The sequence below is a fragment of the Trichomycterus rosablanca genome, chromosome 5, assembly GCF_030014385.1.
Source record: "Trichomycterus rosablanca isolate fTriRos1 chromosome 5, fTriRos1.hap1, whole genome shotgun sequence".
In the NCBI taxonomy this organism is placed as follows: Eukaryota; Metazoa; Chordata; class Actinopteri; order Siluriformes; family Trichomycteridae; genus Trichomycterus; species Trichomycterus rosablanca.
Window position 1 is genome coordinate 10,879,221 of NC_085992.1, and position 19,617 is coordinate 10,898,837.

The window sequence follows — 19,617 nt, forward strand, 5'->3', positions numbered from 1 at the left end:
ATTCAGTGACTGTTAAAAGAAATGTTTTGTACTGTTAGGAAGTACCCTAAGTAGGGCATAGGCGACATTTGAGATGGGCCCACAATCTCTTCTTAAACGGCGTTACTAACGAAGCAGAGGCTCTGAACTCTAACTACACCTTTTCTGCTCTCTGGCTATGCTGTAGTTCCTCACTGCCAAACAGGTTGTCCAGTTTCCTGCACTTTTCTGCATCTGCTTGCAGCTTTTTCTGTTTTTTTTTTTTTTTTTTTTTTTTTAATCACGGGATTTTTCTGCACCTCCTTTACGCTTTTTCGACCCTTTCTCCATCTCGCACTCATTCATAGTTTTTGTACTGGTGGTTGTGATTACGGTTTATCCTGGGGGAGGGACATTTCTGTGATTGGCCAATGGACATGCAGCGAGGATACTGTGATGGGCCAATGCACACTTCAGGATTATTATTCAGGAATATTTAAAACTGAATTTATTTTTCACTCCCTCAGCGGCCCACATACAGAGCGGCCCACCGGGAAAACTCCCGATGGCCAGTCCATCCCTGCATACAGACATAATCATTCCTTACTTAAAATGTAATGCACAGGTTAAAAGTTTTCCAGTTTATTAGGAATCTCATACGTCCAAATGCTGCATGTCAGACTAAGAAGGCGCCACTAAAACCTAGTGCACTTCGTAGGGAATTGGGAACAAGAATGTATTTGAAACAGCTCATTATCAGTCACATGAGCAGCAATATGTAGTGAAACCAAACTAGAGTTGGTTTGTTCAGTTCTACATGTTTGTATGTATTATAAGAGTGCCTTTTTAAAGAAATATGTCCCTTACAACGATCTGGGTAGTAATTTAAGTTAGTAATTATTCGCACCTGTGGGTAGCGAATAGTGTTAAAAGTGAGTAAAATGGAGAAAGAAGGCACAAACACAACAATACAGAATGGAGATGGATACGAACCTGACAGAGAAGAGACGACACCACTACTGCCACAGGTAATACTTTATATATTGTTTCCAGTTACTTTTGGTAATGTATGGTGACAGGCTTTGTATTTATATACAGTCTCTAACTTTTTCTATGCTCGAATGACTGCAACACATTCAAATCTGACCAAAAATACATAGCCAGCAGATTAGATGGTACAATTTATCATCTAACTTTGTATCATGACCTAATAGTGTTCATTTAATCATATAAATAGGGCTAGTTTGACTTAACAAAAGTCTTAAAAGCTCTGTACAGATCATACATTGTCATCTGGAGCCATTTTTAGTATCTAGCTCCCAAACTCATCAGTACAAAGAATTGTAAGCACATAAAACAGTGTTCTGTTTGCCAAGGTCCAAAAGAAACTCCAAACTGTCACCTTGTACTTGAAAAAATATTTCCAAATTGTCAGATGTAATCAAAAACACACAAAACATTTGTCATGAATTAAAAAAAAGTAGAAGTATTAATACATAATCAGTTACTACTTATAAAATGTAGATATGCTTATGGTATGATTGTCAGTAGTCATATTCCAAGAATACTGCTACAGTAGAATGATACTGGATGTGTACATGGTGTACATGATAAGAAGTGTGTCGATTGCATTGTATGAGGTCCAAAACCCAGTTCTAGCTGATTTAGACCAGTTCCTATGTTCAAGCTAAGAAATCTCTGTTAATGGGGGAATCTTACACTGTTCTACAAGGTCACCAACAAGATATATAAGGATGTTGTTGTTTTTTTCAGTTGTTATCACATTCACAGAGCCTCTGTGTGAGCCTCTGTCAGTGTGATCCCTCACTGCAGACAAGATTAACACTTTTCTACTCACAATACAGTCTTTGATGTATTCTATTAATGGTTTTTCACCACAGTCAAACAAGCTTGGTGTTCTCATTGAGGCTGCGTGTGATAGCTCATTTCACACCACTAAACTCACCAAACCAAGCCAAATCTTGTCGTGTCTATGAGGATTATTCTTATGCTTCAAACATTACCATTGTGGAAACACCTTACACTTATTCTGGCATTAATCAAACACAGGCTGTCAGATTCACTTGAAGAGAGATCACTTTAGAGAAAGTGTTTTCTCTGCTTTAGAGTCTAACGATGATGTGCTTTATAAAAGTTGCTGACATTGGCAATAAATACATGTCGCGTGTGGATCACATGACTCAGGCTCTGTTCTCAGCACTGATTACAGTATGATGATGTGTCCTGTTTTTGTGCAGTGTCTTGTGTTTGCAGGCTTGAAGATCTTTCATTTTTGGCTGTGTTTGTGCAATGAATCAAGTCAAGTCAAGTCAACTTTATTTATATAGCGCTTTTTACAATAGACATTGTCTCAAAGCAACTTTACAAAATCCAGGACCAACAGATACAAAAAACCCCTGTTGAGCAAGCCGAGGGCAACTGTGGCAAGGAAAAACTCCCTGAAAATTACAGGAAGAAACCTTGAGAGGAACCAGACTCAGCAGGGCCCATCCTTCATGGGTGGCCTGGAGGATACTTTAAATAAATACACGATTTACACAAATCATACAAACACAGAATTAAATGATCTAAAAGTCATAACTGGTAATAAATAGATAAATAAACAATTAAATAATAATAGAGTTGTTATCCGCTCTAGTCTTCAATAAAGTCTGTAGTGATTTCTTGTCGTTGCAATTACTCCAGACCCGTCACATCTGACAGGAGAAGCATCGTTGTCCCGGCAGTCTCGACTTCAATCCTTAACCTCGGCGGGTAAACAGGTTTCCATCAGAATGCCCTCGGGGTAAAACAACAGAGAATGTAGTTAATAATGCACAATGCTAGTTGACAAACAGTTTTACAGAGAGTTTTAGACTCCGGCAGCCCTAATTATTACAGCATAACTAAAAGGGAGAGCGAGCAGGTAACTAGGTCATGAAGGCTTTCACAGGACATCAGCGCCCATCTCCCCACCGTCACCAAACCTGAGTGATCGGACAAGAGAGGCAGAACGACAGCAACCCAACATCCCTGATCACCACAAGTTTCTATGACCAAGAACCCCCAAGCTCTGCGCCTTTGTCTATACTAATCAAAAGCCTGAGAAAATAAATATGTTTTCAGTCTAGACTTAAACATTGAGACTGTGTCCGAATCCCGAATAGAGGCAGGAAGATTATTCCAGAGTTGTGGAGCTTTGTAAGAAAACGCTCTTCCACCAGCCGTGGTCTTTTTAATTTTAGGAACTATAAGTAACCCTGCATCTTGTGAACGAAGTGGACGCGCTGGGCTGTAGTGATTAATAAGTTCACTCAGATACTGTGGAGCCAGACCATGTAGCGCTTTATAAGTTAGTAAAAGTATTTTGTAATCAATGCGAAATTTAACTGGCAGCCAGTGTAGAGATGATAGAACAGGAGTAATATGGTCAAATTTTTTAGTTCTAGTTAGCACTCGAGCTGCTGCATTTTGAACTAACTGGAGTTTGTTTAAGGATCTACCAGAGCATCCAGTTAGAAGAGCATTACAATAATCTAACCGAGAAGTTATAAACGCATGGATCAGTTTTTCGGCGTCATTAACAGATAGTATATTTCTTATTTTAGAAATGTTACGCAAATGATAGAAAGCAACTCTAGTAATATTATTAACGTGTGTATCAAATGAGAGATCTGAATCTATTGTGACACCTAAGTTTTTTACATCTGGGCTGGGAGTAACAGAGAACGTGTTTAAGTTTAGCACCAGGTTAGACAACTTGTCTCTTGCAGCTTTAGAGCCAACAAGTAAAACCTCTGTTTTATCTGAATTAAGTAAAAGAAAATTACTCGACATCCAGTTTTTTATGTCGTTTACACAATCTTCTATCTTACTGATTGTGTCAGTATCATTTGGTTTGGCTGATATATACAGCTGTGTGTCATCTGCATAGCAGTGAAAGTTTATGCCATGTTTATGAATAATTTCACCTAGTGGAAGCATATAGAGTGTAAATAATAGCGGTCCCAGTACCGACCCCTGTGGAACACCATACTTTACTTTTGTAGTTTCCGAGCATTTATTATTTACATAAACGAGTTGAGAGCGGTCAGTCAGATATGATTTAAACCAAGAGAGTGCGAGTCCTTTAACACCTACTGTATTTTCTAGCCTCTCCAGTAAAATGTTATGATCGACCGTATCAAACGCTGCGCTAAGATCTAATAGAACAAGAAAAGAGACACATCCATTATCAGAAGACATTAACAACTCGTTAACTACTCTAATTAATGCGGTTTCGGTACTATGATTGGGTCTAAATCCTGATTGAAATTTTTCATGAATACAATTTTCATTCAAATAAGAACATAACTGTTTGGAAACGACTTTTTCTAATATCTTAGAGACAAAAGGAAGGTTTGAAATTGGCCTATAATTAGCTAGTACATGTGGATCAAGATTAGGTTTTTTAATCAGGGGTTTAATAACAGCACTTTTAAACAATTTAGGTACATATCCAAGGCTAAGGGATGCATTGATTAATGTAAGCAGGGGCTCTACAATAGCTGGGAGTAAATCTTTAAGTAAACGAGTTGGAACAGGATCGAGTATACACGATGATGACTTCGATGATTTAATCAACACAGTTAGTTCATTTTGGGAGATTGGATTAAAGGAATTTAGTTGGATTAACTCGTTACTATTATCACCAATGCTGCTCGGAGTGAGTCCATACTTAACATTGGAAAGTGACACACTCTGACTCTGAAGTCGTATTTTTTCTATCTTGTCATTAAAGAATTTTAAAAAATCATGGCTGGTACAGTCAGGCGGTATATTAGATTCAGTTTCATTAACGTTTTTAGTTAATTTGGACACTGTCTCAAAAAGGAATCTGGGATTGTTTTTATTTTTCTCTATTAGGGATGAATAATATAAAGATTTAGCTTTTATAAGTGCATGTTTATACTCAGTTAGAGCATCTTTCCAAGCAATCTTATACACTTCTAGTGTAGTGTGACGCCACTTGCGTTCTAATTTTCGTGCTGCTTGTTTAAGTGCGCATGTGTGGTCATTGTACCAAGGAGCAAGTTTTTTCTCCCTAATCAGTTTAGTTTTGAGTGGGGCTACGTTATCTAAGGTTGTGCGCAATACAGTCTCTAGGTTTTGAGTTGCCTGATCTAGTTCTTTAGGATCTGATGCTGGTATATTTGGTAATTCTGGTAGGCAGTTTATGAACGCTGCTGCAGTTGCAGATGTAATAGTGCGCTTATATTTAAAACGATGCGGTTGCTGTATATTATTGGACAGGGACACTTCATAAATTAGTAGAGAGTGATCAGAGATTAAGTCATTCTGTGGTACAATTTCCAGGTTGTCTATGTTTATACCATAAGTAAGTATTAAATCTAAGGTATGTTTACAGCGGTGAGTGGGTCCTGTTACATTTTGGGTGATGCCTAAAGATTCTAAAATAGAATCAAACGCAGTTTTGAGTGGATTAAATTTATCCTCATAATGGATATTAAAGTCACCAACAATTAAAGCTTTCTTAGTTGATAAAACTAATTTAGAAAGAAAATCGGCAAATTCGTTAAGAAATTCTGAGTAAGGACCAGGGGGTCGATAAACAGTAACCAGCTTAAACATACTAGTTTTATCAGATGAACATTTATTGGTTATGTCAGAGATAAGAACTTCAAACGAGTTTGTTATGGGAGTTGATTTTACAGTGAGACCTATGTCCTTGTCATAAATTGCGGCTATTCCTCCACCACGACCACTAAGACGTGGCTTATGTTCATAACTGTAACCCGGAGGAGATGCTTCATTTAAACCTAGATACTCATCAGGTCTAGCCCAGGTCTCAGTTAAACAAAGTGCACTAAGACTATTATCTGTAATTATTTCATTTACAATTACTGTTTTGCATGCAAGTGACCTGATGTTTAGAAGTCCTAACTTTAGTTTAGTTTTACTATGGTTTTCATGATGCTCATTTAGATTAATTTTAATTAAGTTATTATGACATACTTTTTGATTTTGTTTTGGCTTACACCTGCCACGGTAAACAGACACAGTCTCAATGGTTTGTGACCTAAGGATTCCGGGTGACGTCCGGAATCTGTAATCAAAATTACAGACGTTACAAACAAAAAAAAGAGAGGAACTAGTGTGGTCCCCAGTGTGCTTCAAAACTCTCAGTAACGATTTACTTGAGTCAAATGTAGAGCTTGGCGGTTCCTGAATCACCCGGGTTAATGATTCAAATTTTTGTACTGCATCAGGAATCACGAGTCCGAAATCCCAGTTAACCCAGATCCTATGAGTCCTCTGACTGGCTGCTGCTAAGTACACAAGGCGAGTGAGCAGCTCACTGAAACACGCAGACTCGGATGATTTGGCTGAACCGACTTCACTCCAGTCCGTGAATCTAAGTAAAATATTCCAATAAAGAAGTGGTTAAACACACTGATGTTCGTTATGTGGCTGATTTTATGCACATGCTATTATTATTATTATCAGTAGTAGTGGTATAGATTAGTAATGTAGCATATTTTCTTCTAAGCAAAACAATAACAAAATATAGATATATTATTATTATTAAAATGCAAATGCTTACAGGCTGCTTTAGTACTGTACCACTTAAGGAGTATCATAGTCCCCATGGTAAATTATTGACTGTTTGTTTTGGTGCCACTGTGGCTGCCTGACTGGGTTATGTTACCACTGCATTTTGTTGTTGACCATCCCCCTTGAACCGTTGATCCATTAATATACCCATCTGATTGGTAGGTGAATCCACCTCCCTCTTTCCCATGATCAAGATTCCACTTAGAAAAAGTGTCAACTTGTCACTGACAAGAGAAGTGTGAGGTGCCAAGAGAATTAAGAGAGAAGATGAGTGCACGGAAGACAAGTGATATTTGGATGCATTTTCATGCAGTAAATCAATCGCAATCAAGATGTCAGTACAAGTGACTCAACTGACTCAAGTGAACCGAGTGACTCAGATTAACCCGAGACCATAAAATGAACCGAATTTACCACCACTAGTCAGAAGAGGCGTTTGTTAGCCTGTGACTCTACTCTAGCAGAGGTCGCCAGAGTGCAAAAATTGGGACAATTGAAAACAAATCTGAGCAAAAACAACCCAGAGTTTTGACCAAAACGATCCTCAGTCTCTCTCTGTGTGTGTTTCAGGAAGTTCAGATCTCCAAAGGTTCATCTTTTACCTCATCTGTCTTTAACCTGATGAACGCCATCATGGGGAGTGGCATCCTGGGATTGGCCTATGCCATGGCAAACACTGGCATTGTGGGCTTTAGGTAAGATTCAGACCTGCTGCTTTTAAATTAAACTGGTATTTGCAACTAAGTAAAGAAATGTAAAAGTAAAATTTGACACTCTTAATTACACATACAACGGGGCAGAGGTTTGCTGCAACAGCATTTCGTTTTGGTTGGTTTAGGTATCAGTAGACTGGTGGAGCCTTTCTTCATCAGTATTGAAGCTCTCTGTAGAAATCCACCACTGTCCAGTGCAAAGATGTAGGTGTGTGCTAGCCTGCAGCTCTTCTCTGTAGGTGTCATGCCAGCAGCATACAGGAACTGGATATACCTAAATAGAAAAAATTCAGCCAGAAAGGTTGAGTGTCAGGATGATCACCACAACTCCGAGTTAGGTGTATGAAGTCAAATCAAGGCTTCACACAGCAGCACTTAGGTGGTGCAGCGGCCTAATGTGCTAGCCAACCACCATCTTGAGCTCTTGGGTTCGAATCTCAGCTGTGCTATTGTCCAGCCGGGGGACACAGATCAGGTTTGTAGAAATGTACATTTGAGCACTGAATTTTGCATCCAAAAAAGGGTGTGACCAGAGCTTGACCCATTTTAACCCCACATGTTTGTGTCTGTGCAGTATTTTGTTGTTGTTGGTGTCCAGTTTGGCTGCATATTCCATCCATCTCCTACTTTCAGTGTGTGACCAGACAGGTGATGTGTGACCTTCAAGTCTTTCATTCATTTTATTGTGTTAAACTGTGGGTGTGGTTGCTGCGGCATAACTTGGTTGTGTTTTTTGTAGAAGCAGTGCCATTTTCTTTACGATTATGAAACAGGTCTTTATGGACCTCACTTTGTGGAAGCAGTTCCATATAAAGCATATCATTAATTGTATTTTTTTTCTATTATCATTGTTATTATATTTTTCTCCTGATCTGGTCACCTCTAATTTCCAGTTGTAACTCTGCTGCTGCTAGCACTACCTCTGTTCTGGCCAAGGAGCACTGTAGACACAAGAGATCCGCACTAAGCCACACAAGTGACCCCACCCCAACTAGCGCAGGCACCCATGAAAATCTCAGAGATTGCATATCACAGTGGCAGCATGAAGAGATGTCGTCCAACCTTCCCTCCCTCTAACACGGTGAATTGTGTTAATGTGGATGCCCAGCCAAGTCGGTGGCTCTACTGATATTCAAATTCACCAGTGGTGTGCTGCCGCGTTAGGTTGCTGCACCACCCGGGCACCTACATCATTAATTTTATGCACCTGGTAACGATGGGTTAAGAGTTTTTGACATTCTCACTGTAACAGCATTATATTTTAGATTGTCAATTTTTGGCGGCTTTTAAAATCAGTAACAGAATTTAAACGATTTTATAAATAATGATTTTAAGTCTGTATCTGCAGGATTAAAGTCGTATGAAGCACTAGGAGAGAGAGCCTTTAACAAAGCTGGACAGGTGAGAAAATGACATTTAAGGCTCACTGATGAGTAGCCCAGCAGTGGCAACTTGGCAGTGGTGTGCTTTGAACCAATCTTTTGATTACTAGTCATGTTTTTACCACCGCTTTATCCTGGTCAGAGGGTTTCCCATAAACTGGGTGCAATGCATTGACACATCTTAGACAGGCCACAAGTCCATTGCAGAAATGTCTGTATGTACACGTCCAATTGACCAATAGCACTGCTCAGGTTTTGAACCCTGGACCTGGTACTTATTATTATTATTGTTATTACTTATGATTTCTTTTCTGTGGTAGATTCTGGTGGCCTGCACTATCCTGATCCAAAATATCGGTGGTAAGTTCAAAAAGTTGGACACCCCATTCTAAAACAAGCTCCGCTGTAGGTGTTCAGTGTGTATGGTGTGTGTGGAGTGCTCACCCATGTTCTTTTCTGCTTCTCCACAGCCATGGCGTCCTACATGTTCATCTTAAAGATGGAACTTCCTCCCACAATTAGTGGCTTTCTGAAAGCAGAGGATTCTGGGTAATTTTCCCACTTACAGTCAGCTGAAGAGTGAAATATACAGTGTATCACAAAAGTGAGTACACCCCTCACATTTCTGCAAATATTTCATTATATCTTTTCATGGGACAACACTATAGACATGAAACTTGGATATAACTTAGAGTAGTCAGTGTACAGCTTGTATAGCAGTGTAGATTTACTGTCTTCTGAAAATAACTCAACACACAGCCATTAATGTCTAAATAGCTGGCAACATAAGTGAGTACACCCCACAGTGAACATGTCCAAATTGTGCCCAATTGTGTCGTTGTCCCTCCCTGGTGTCATGTGTCAAGGTCCCAGGTGTAAATGGGGAGCAGGGCTGTTAAATTTGGTGTTTTGGGTACAATTCTCTCATACTGGCCACTGGATATTCAACATGGCACCTCATGGCAAAGAACTCTCTGAGGATGTAAGAAATAGAATTGTTGCTCTCCACAAAGATGGCCTGGGCTATAAGAAGATTGCTAACACCCTGAAACTGAGCTACAGCATGGTGGCCAAGGTCATACAGTGGTTTTCCAGGACAGGTTCCACTCGGAACAGGCTTCGCCAGGGTCGACCAAAGAAGTTGAGTCCACGTGTTCGGCGTCATATCCAGAGGTTGGCTTAAAAAAATAGACACATGAGTGCTGCCAGCATTGCTGCAGAGGTTGAAGACGTGGGAGGTCAGCCTGTCAGTGCTCAGACCGTACGCCGCACACTGCATCAACTCGGTCTGCATGGTCGTCATCCCAGAAGGAAGCTGACGCACAAGAAAGCCCGCAAACAGTTTGCTGAAGACAAGCAGTCCAAGAACATGGATTACTGGAATGCCCTGTGGTCTGACGAGACCAAGATAAACTTGTTTGGCTCAGATGGTGTCCAGCATGTGTGGCGGCGCCCTGGTGAGAAGTACCAAGACAACTGTATCTTGCCTACAGTCAAGCATGGTGGTGGTAGCATCATGGTCTTGGGCTGCATGAGTGTTGCTGGCACTGGGGAGCTGCAGTTCATTGAGGGAAACATGAATTCCAACATGTACTGTGACATTCTGAAACAGAGCATGATCCCCTCCCTTCGAAAACTGGGCCTCATGGCAGTTTTCCAACAGGATAACGACCCCAAACACAACCTCCAAGATGACAACTGCCTTGCTGAGGAAGCTGAAGGTAAAGGTGATGGACTAAACCCAATTGAGCATCCTGTGGCGCATGTCAAGTGGAAGGTGGAGGAGTTCAAGGTGTCTAACATCCACCAGCTCCGTGATGTCATCATGGAGGAGTGGAAGAGGATTCCAGTAGCAACCTGTGCAGCTCTGGTGAATTCCATGCCCAGGAGGGTTAAGGCAGTGCTGGATAATAATGGTGGTCAAACAAAATATTGACACTTTGGGCACAATTTGGACATGTTCACTGTGGGGTGTACTCACTTATGTTGCCAGCTATTTAGACATTAATGGCTGTGTGTTGAGTTATTTTCAGAAGACAGTAAATCTACACTGCTATACAAGTTGTACACTGACTACTCTAAGTTATATCCAAGTTTCATGTCTATAGTGTTGTCCCATGAAAAGATATAATTAAATATTTGCAGAAATGTGAGGGGTGTACTCACTTTTGTGATACACTGTATATCATTATTGTCTTGTAAGAAAAAAACTATATTTAAATAAAGTATAAAGATGTATCATTTTGGTGTATTTATATCATTAATATCATTAATAAAAGTTAATTTACAATCATATAACACAAAGTATGTGGGCATTCCTGTAAATTATTGAGCTCATGTGTTTGATGTACACAAACATGAATATGAAATATACTCAACTTGTATGATTTCAAAATTGGAGCAGCAGTTTAAGGAAGGCCCTGTCCTGTTCCAGGCATGACTGTGCCCCGGTGCACAAAGCGAGATCCACAAACACAGTCATGGATTGATAAGTTTGGTGTGGAGGAACTTCAGTTGTCTAAGACAGAGCCCGGACCGCAACTCAACTGAACATTTTTGGGATTAATTGGAATGTAGCTTGTGAGTCAAGCCTATTAATCCGACATTACAAATGCTTGTTTGACTAAATGGACACACACACCTTGTGACTTTCTAGAATAGTGGAAGCTGTTGAAGTTGAAAATGTTGATGTGCAGCAAGCTCATGGTCGGGTGTCCACATACTTTTGATTATATGTACCACATTCTGATGAAGGTAGGTATTGAACCATGTCACGCTGTAGATGAATTGTTATGTGTCTTTACAGTGCTTGGTATGAAAATGGTGTAGTGGTGTTGATTCTGGTAACCGTGTGTGTGGTGCTACCACTCGCCCTGCTGCCCAAAATCGGTAATTTCTCACAGAACATAAGTGTGTGCGTGTGCGTGCGCGCATGTGTGTGCGTGCTACTATACAATAAACTATGTGCTGGGAATTCCACACTGGACTGGATGTCTGCAAACCCAAATCTTATACCCCAAATACATAATAGTGCATTATATAGATATTGGGAATGTGACATCACACCCTGGCTCACTATTGCTATTACAATACACCATCTACAAAATCATTAAACACTCCTATTTAAGTTCTGCGTTCCATTATTACATTTGTTACAAGCTAAACTTGTAAACATCTTGACCAAATAGAAACTATGAGCACGGGTGGTGCAGCTGTCTGACGCTCTACCCACTACCATGAAACCTAGTGGTGGGGGAATAGGGCAAAACAACAACAACAAAAACATCAATAAAGTGACTGGTCCTACAAATTCGAACTGGTGCCCCCCCATGACCTCCATTCCTGAGCTTTATAGAGTGTGAAGCATTTATTATATACAGGAGAAGATAATACTATGTACAGAAGTAGTACTGTATATACCCTGTATATTTGTACCTAAGTCTGCAATCCTGGATCCTTTGTATTGCTACACTGTGTACATGGTGTAGGGTGGTTTCTCTACTCTTTGTAGTGCAGTGTACGTACATTAGGAACATGTTTTGAGACTTGGGTGCATATGAACATTTCTTTTCTTCTTTCTGACAGGTTTTCTGGGTTACAGCAGTAGTTTGTCCTTCTTCTTCATGTTGTTTTTTGCTGCTGTGGTAAGTCTATGTAATTCATGAATTATTAACAGAATAAAATACCTGACAGTTTAGTCTTCATTCTACTCTTTGGAAGAATTGGATTGAGTTTAACCAAATATGTTGAGTTGTAGTTACAAATTTGACTTTCCGTACAGTCCACACATTCTTGTTAGGATTTAGGTCTGGACTTGGGAGCGGAAATTACAAACTTCATTTGTACCTTTTTTTTTTTATAAGTGCCAAACCCCCTTCTGATGTCTGCTTTGGCTCCTTGTCCTACTGTAACATCTAATTCTGGTCAAAATTGACATGATTATTACTACATTTTCTACAGTGCAGCAGTTCCACTGTAAGCAAAACAGAACTACAGTATTATACTACCACCACCAAGTGTTTTTGGGTTGGAGCGCCTTACCTTTTCCCCTCCAAACCTTCTTCCGCTTATTGTGACCACACGTAACCCAATCTTGAAGACCTGATGTTTGTTTAAAGAAGAAAAGGTTAAGCATTTGAACACAACTACACTGTACCTACTGTAAGACATGGCAACACTTGCTGGTATTACAATAATAAGATGATTATGTGATGTTAATAAATCAGAGCCCGTGAGCAACTAATCAATACCATTGGTTGATTATTAGTAACAGTACAGTCTCATCAACAACAGATCACTTCTGTTGAATGAAGTCCCCAAGCACTCAAATTATTCTGCATGGTTTGTGTTGGTTTCAGGTGGTGGTGAAGAAATGGTCTATTCCCTGCCCACTGCCCTCCAATTCCACCGTCAGTATGGTAACTACACACAAACACACACACATACACATGCTACACAAACTACTTACCGTTTTTGGGTCCTGGGCTCTGAGTATAGCGCTAGCCCTATATTCTGGACTTCGCCAGTTTGAGGGCTTGAGACGATGCCATACGAGAATTGTGGCTGGGACCTTATTGCGCGTTTCAGTCTGGGTGGAGTGGGGTCAGATACTCTTGGGCATCTGTGACCGTCATGTGTCTCACCTTCCCAGATCGGTGACTTTTGTGTGATATGAAAGATCGAAAGGTTAGATGTGAATTGGCAATTTCTAGTTGGGAAAAAATTTGATAAAAGTGCCTTGGGTGGGTTCCTCAGATGTGTTGCCAGTGTTATAGAAGTGTTTGTATTGTGTTTTATCAGATCTCTAACTCGTCTGTATCAGACTGCAGAGCTCATCTCTTCATTTTCTCTAGAAAGGTAAGAAAACCTTTACACACTGTGGGATGAGATGAAGGATGGATGGATGGGTAGGTGGGTAAATGGATGGATGGATGGATGGATGGATGGATGGATGGTTGAAGTGAAGAGATGCTTGTCCATTGGGTGCCTTCCACAAGTGCAGGTTCCTAAAAGTGGGTGTGTGTGTGTGTTTCAGAGTGCCTATGCCGTCCCCACCATGGCATTTTCCTTCCTGTGTCACACTGCAATTCTGCCCATTTACACTGAGCTTCACCGGTCAGTATCACACACACACACACACACACACACACACACAAATAGGACATGTTTTTATTCTTTCAAGGGTTTTGGGGTTTTTGCATTTCCACTCTATTTTATTCAGTTGTGTCCAACTCTCATTCTTTCCGTAGAATAAACAGCACACACCCTGGCTGAGGATGGATGCAGGCTAGTACCCGCTCCCTCACACAAGTGTGCCACTACTAACCACTTCTTCTTCTTCCACCCGAAACACACTAAACTCTCTATATTCCTCCACCTCTCGTGTCGGCACCTCTACCAAACAGTAACAGTCAATGTTGACCCTGTCCAGTCCTCCCTCTCTCAGACATGACCAGCTGTTTCCATAGAGTGCCCTACCAGGCCACTGGCATTGCTGAGACTCGGACCCGGTCTTTTGGTTGATTTAAGCAATGGGAATAAGAGGTGGGACTGAGTGCTAGAACATCATAGTGGTGATTCAGCTTCATTAGATTTAGTTTTCTCTTTACATACAGGTATTAGCTATTGTATGCCTTAAACCTACCGCAAGGGTAGACAAGTACTGACTGTGGCCTATCTGATGCCTTGCTCATCACCCCCATCTACCCCATCCCTCAACCATAAAATACCCTTAGAAGCAGCAGTAAATTTAAGAACTGGGACCTCTGCTAGTGATAAGCAATCAGTGTTGTGTTTCTGTGTGTGTGTGTGTGTGTGTGTGTGTGTGTGTGTGTGTGTGTGTGTGTGTGTGTGTGTGTGTGTGTGTGTGTGTGTTTCTTTTAGACCCACTAAGCGGAGGATGCAGAACATAGCTAATGTGAGCATCTCTCTCAGTTTCCTGGTTTACCTGGTCTCCGCCGTATTCGGATACCTCACTTTCTACAGTAAGAGACACTGTTTGTGGTACATTCTAAAGTGACTGCCCTGTAGACTAAACCCCCAACAAACCCAAAACTGTCAGGCTGTGGTGACATTTGTTCAATTAGCTGTTTTACACCAAAAAAATCAGGTCCTACAAAAATCTGTGCACTTGTTAAGTGAGCTGATCCCTGTATGCTTCAGGTCAGGTGGATTCCGAGCTGCTACGAGGGTACGATGTGTACCTGCCGCGTGATGTGGTGGTAATGGTGGTGCGTCTGGCGATCCTTTTGGCTGTGCTGCTCACAGTGCCTCTCATTCACTTCCCGGTGAGTTTTTGTCCTTTATAAATGATTTCATGTTTTCTATTAATAAGACTTTTTAATCCTTTTGGGAACTGAGAACAGATATTGTTGCAGTTTGGTAGTGGAATTTCTCTCAATGCCTGCCTGATACAAGACTTCGGCTGCTCAACAGTCTGTGGTCGTCATTGTTCGATACAGTAGGAGACAGATCTGGACTGCAGGCAGGCCAGACAAGCTTATGAACTCTGTGTTTACGAAGTGACACTGTTGTAGTGCGTGCAGAACGAGGACTGGCATCATCTTGCTGGAATAACCATGGATTTCCTAGGAAAAGACGTTGCCTTGATGGCGCAGGTCTCTTTCTAAAAACCCAATATACACCTTAACACCAGTGATACTCTCAAACATGTCACCCATGCCATGACAGGTGCAGGATTTTCACCTTTTGCTTATAAAAGTCTGGATGGTCCTTTTTGTCTTTACCACAGAGAACTCAATGTCAGTTTTGATGAGCTGTAACAATGTTTTTCTGAAGTACTTCCGAGCTCATGTGGCTATATTTATTGAAGTAGTATAACTGTTTCTTATGCAGTGCCGTCTAAGGGCTTGAAGGTCACATTAAGTAGTGATTTCTGGCCTTGGCTTACACTGACTACAATTTCTTCAGATTTCCTGAATCGTTTCACAATATTATTATGGTAGATGGTGAAAACCTAATTTTTTTAAATATTTTTGACCTGACTGATGTCACAGCTTCTGTTTTGCCCTGTCCCATTTTGTTTATTTACAATATACAGTGAAGTTTATTGAAATAAGAATCAATGAAAACTACAAAATGGGGTTGTAGTGATGACCTGTTAATGTTCTACATGAATGAATACTCTTGAGTCAATGCTAACAATTAGCAGGATGCCAAATCTATAATCTCTAGCTACATGCTGACGATGAGATAGGTAACTTCTGTTTGTCTTTGCTCAGGCTCGCAAAGCACTGTTGACATTATTTAGAGGACAGAGAGAATTCTCCTGGTTGTCTCACTGCCTCTCCACGTTCCTCCTCCTACTAATAGTGGAGCTGCTGGCTATATACGTCCCTGACATCAGAAATGTATTTGGAGTTGTGGGTGAGTAACAGAAGATCACACTTTGTTCTCAGGGTTTTTGTGGTTCCTTAAACCTTCTTAATTTATTTGAAGCAATACTGGTGTCATTTGGTTATGTTTTTTTTTTTTGTGATTCAGTCAATTTCAACAAATTCAGGTCAGTCCTATATAAACACGCCTCATAATTGTTAAGCTCATGAGTTTTAGCCACACCCATTGCTGCCATGTAAATAAATGATTATAAAAAATGATGCTCCCTGCCTTGTGGCAACTTTTTGGGAAGCCCTAACTGGTTCCAGCATAACTGTGCCAGTTTGGTGTAGAGGAACTCCAGTTATCTGTACAGATATCTGACCTCAGTGGCTTTGGGGTAAAATGGAACATCAAAAGTAAGCCAGGCCTAAACCTCTAACATCACTGCCTGACCTTACAAATGCTCCTTTGAATGAATTAGCACAAACATGCTCCAAAGTCTTGTGAGAAGCTGTCCCAGAAGAGTAAAGGCTATAAGCCCATTGGTTTTGAAATGAGATTTCAAACAAACTAAAACCAGAATAAATAGTTGTGTCAGGAAAGGCATCCAGCGCAAAAACTGTGCCAAATCATAAATGCATACGAATTATCTGCTGTAGCAACACCTAACTAAAGCAGCCAAAAGGAATCATTCATGACCAACAAGCTTAAAGTGAGGTGTGTGTGTATGCGTGTGTTTTCAGGTTCCACCACCTCTACCTGCTTGCTGTTTGTGTATCCGGGTCTGTTTTATCTTCGGGTCAGCAATGATAACATCAGATCTGTTATATCAGTTGGGGTAAGAACTTGGTCTCACTGTGCCCATCCCTTTCTCGTTTAGGTCAACCAGCACCTTAAAGTTGCTGTAGAAGCACTTGCCATGACCTTAAAAATTAAAGTTGGTTAAAAAGCCAAGGATCAAAGACTCCACTGAACCACAGTGAGAGCCATTATTTCCAGCTGGAGAAACTTGGAATAGTCATACATCCTTTTGAATCCACAATACCAAAAAATGGGCTTCATATTAGGGTAGCCAAAAGAAAACCACTGCTAACCAGGAAGAACCTCAATCTCTGTCTGACATTTTATAAAAAGCACAAACCTTTTGGAAAAATGTTTTATGGACAGGCCAATCAAAGTTGTAATGTATTTGGGCAAGCAGGTTCTTGTCATGTCTTTCAAAAAACAAATCTAGCATTTTATAGCTAAAACTCTGTATTAGTACATTTTAAAGGAGAAAATAAGGGCATCTGTCGGTGAGCTGAAGCTGAGGTGTGATTGGGTTCTGTAGCAGGACAGAGACACAAAATACAAAAGCAGATTTGCCATCTGAATGTCTGAAAAGAAACAGACTAGTTCTGGAACCAGTAGAGTTGCTGTGATGATGTAAGACATGAAACCAGTAGATTCAAGTCTCATCAGTAACAAAGAGTGGAATGTGCTGCTATGGGTGTTTGAGAACTTTTACGAAATATTTTTTTTTAAATTGAATAATAGATGCTGTTAAACGGTTTAGTGTGACATATGCAACGCAGGCAGTCCAAAAAGGGGGCAATTACTTTTTTACACCACTCTACTATCATGGTATAGTAATATATTGTTACATCCCTATTAATCAGGTTGCTGCAGATAAATATAAGAAATGAAGTCATAAAACACAGAAGAAGATGATGGATGTATTGATGTTCTCTGTGTCTCTGCAGGCCATCGCTCTGGTGGTGTTTGGGGTGTTTGTGGGTTTGCTGAGTCTGTGCACCATCATTATTTCCTGGGCGCAACCATCTTGACATTTCACCTCAGACCTCCTACATCTTCTTCCAGACTTGCAGACAATTGCACAATAATGGGGAACAGATTGATCTGAAAAGGGATGTGGGGTCAGTGTAGGACCATTACTGCTCTACCACACAGAATAAACTCTGAACAAGTGACCAACAAATAGAACAAGATTAACAGCACTGGCCAATTTGTTGCACCAGAAATGTAGTTCCACCCTTATTGTAATGAGGTCAAGTATCGGGGTCAGAAGAGGTGCCGATCTTGGTTTTCATTTCGCTTTGATTTTACCCTCCTTTTTCTAATTACATTTTACCTCATTATATTAATCATTAATAATAAAACATGATATTCTGACCATCTAAGGTGTCTGAAGTACAAAGTAAATGTACATTGGCATCACTGCACCATCAGACCAAAATTTACCATTCCAGTGTCACATTCTTTATAGACTGTTTTTACTGCAACTAAATTACTTATACTTTATAAGCTTATAGAGCTGTTACCATTACCTAGCAACCTATGTCCAGTGGGATGATACAGGTGTGGTGAAAAAAACACCCAAATAATAATATAACTACATATAACAGCTCAGATAAAAGGTTTATAGCTAATCGAATTGTCTACCACTTGGCCTTGAACACCACAAATCTCAGCTTGTGATCAGAGATGACAGAGGGTTTTTAGATTTATAATCATGTTTACAGAACGGCCGCTCATCAGGTGCTTGCAGTAACACAATTCTGCCAGAGAGGCCTCCAAATCCCAATGAATTAAAATGTAGCTGAAACACCCACACTCTCTGCTCAGGGATATTGGTTTGTGGGGGTGGGTGGGTGTCGGTGATCTTATTGAGTCTTGTAGTTTTATATGTGTATATTTAGAATTTAATAAAATGTGTTCTGGGACTCAAACTGTTAATCAGTGCCACACACAATGTAAATGACTTTATTAAAATAGAATGAGTGGAAGTGTGTGCACATGTTTGTGCCTGCACTGTGCTGAACAATAAAATTGAACAATGTAATTTGTATTGTGTTGTTGATTTTGATTGAACATTTTTGCGTTCTCTCAGCTCCAAACACACCCAAACACAAGGAACCAACTGCAGGTGAATTTGGAACACCTGTGCCTAACAACCTTTCACCTCATGCCGAATTAATTTTACAGTCGTTATAAAGTCAGTAGTATTAGTTCAGACTTTGATCCTAACACTAGCAATACAGTCTATAGTTCATGACTAAGATTTCATTCTGTACTTGCTATTTAGCTGTGTTAGCACCGTTCTGATGTTCTCCAGTCTACACGCCATGCAAACCATCCATTCTGCGGCTAATTATTTTGCATGCCAGTCAAATGGTTCCTTCTGTTTGTTGTAGGTGTTGCTTCCTCACCACACTGGGTTAAAAATACACCAGCGTGTCAGGTCACCATTTCAGTACAAAATATTTGATGTTTCAACTTTAATGTTTTTTGTATGTACAAATTCACAGAGCACTTTATTAGGAACACATAACCCTCTCTGGTGTGTCTGACTGTCGATCTACAATTACCGTCAATCATAAGGGACCCCAATAGGACCCCGCTGTAGAAAATAATAAATGCATGGACATAGCAGATAGATGTACCTAATAAATTGCTAGATGATCTGAGAATATATATACTCACTAAGAGTGATGTCTGCAACATATTCCAAACAAGTTGGGACATGTTTACTGCTGTGTTCCAACACCCTTTTAACAAGGTTCTGTAATGGCTTGAGAACTGAGGACACCAATTTAGGTGTGAAAGTGGAA

The 19,617-nt window shown here is 40.3% G+C and overlaps 1 protein-coding gene across 1 annotated transcript; it reads left to right on the forward strand.

Moving 5' to 3' along the window:
- The first annotated feature begins 792 nt into the window (after positions 1 to 792).
- On the forward strand, positions 793 to 18,848 carry slc38a6 (solute carrier family 38 member 6). Its single transcript, XM_062995693.1, has 16 exons — positions 793 to 986; positions 7,144 to 7,268; positions 7,861 to 7,934; positions 8,635 to 8,687; positions 8,989 to 9,028; positions 9,139 to 9,217; positions 11,475 to 11,557; positions 12,254 to 12,312; positions 13,027 to 13,086; positions 13,469 to 13,525; positions 13,704 to 13,783; positions 14,552 to 14,652; positions 14,831 to 14,955; positions 15,910 to 16,054; positions 16,750 to 16,844; positions 17,749 to 18,848. The coding sequence occupies exons 1-16, from the start codon at positions 900 to 902 to the stop codon at positions 17,830 to 17,832; spliced, it is 1,347 nt and encodes a 448-aa protein (XP_062851763.1). The 5' UTR covers positions 793 to 899; the 3' UTR covers positions 17,833 to 18,848.
- Positions 18,849 to 19,617: the final 769 nt, after the last annotated feature.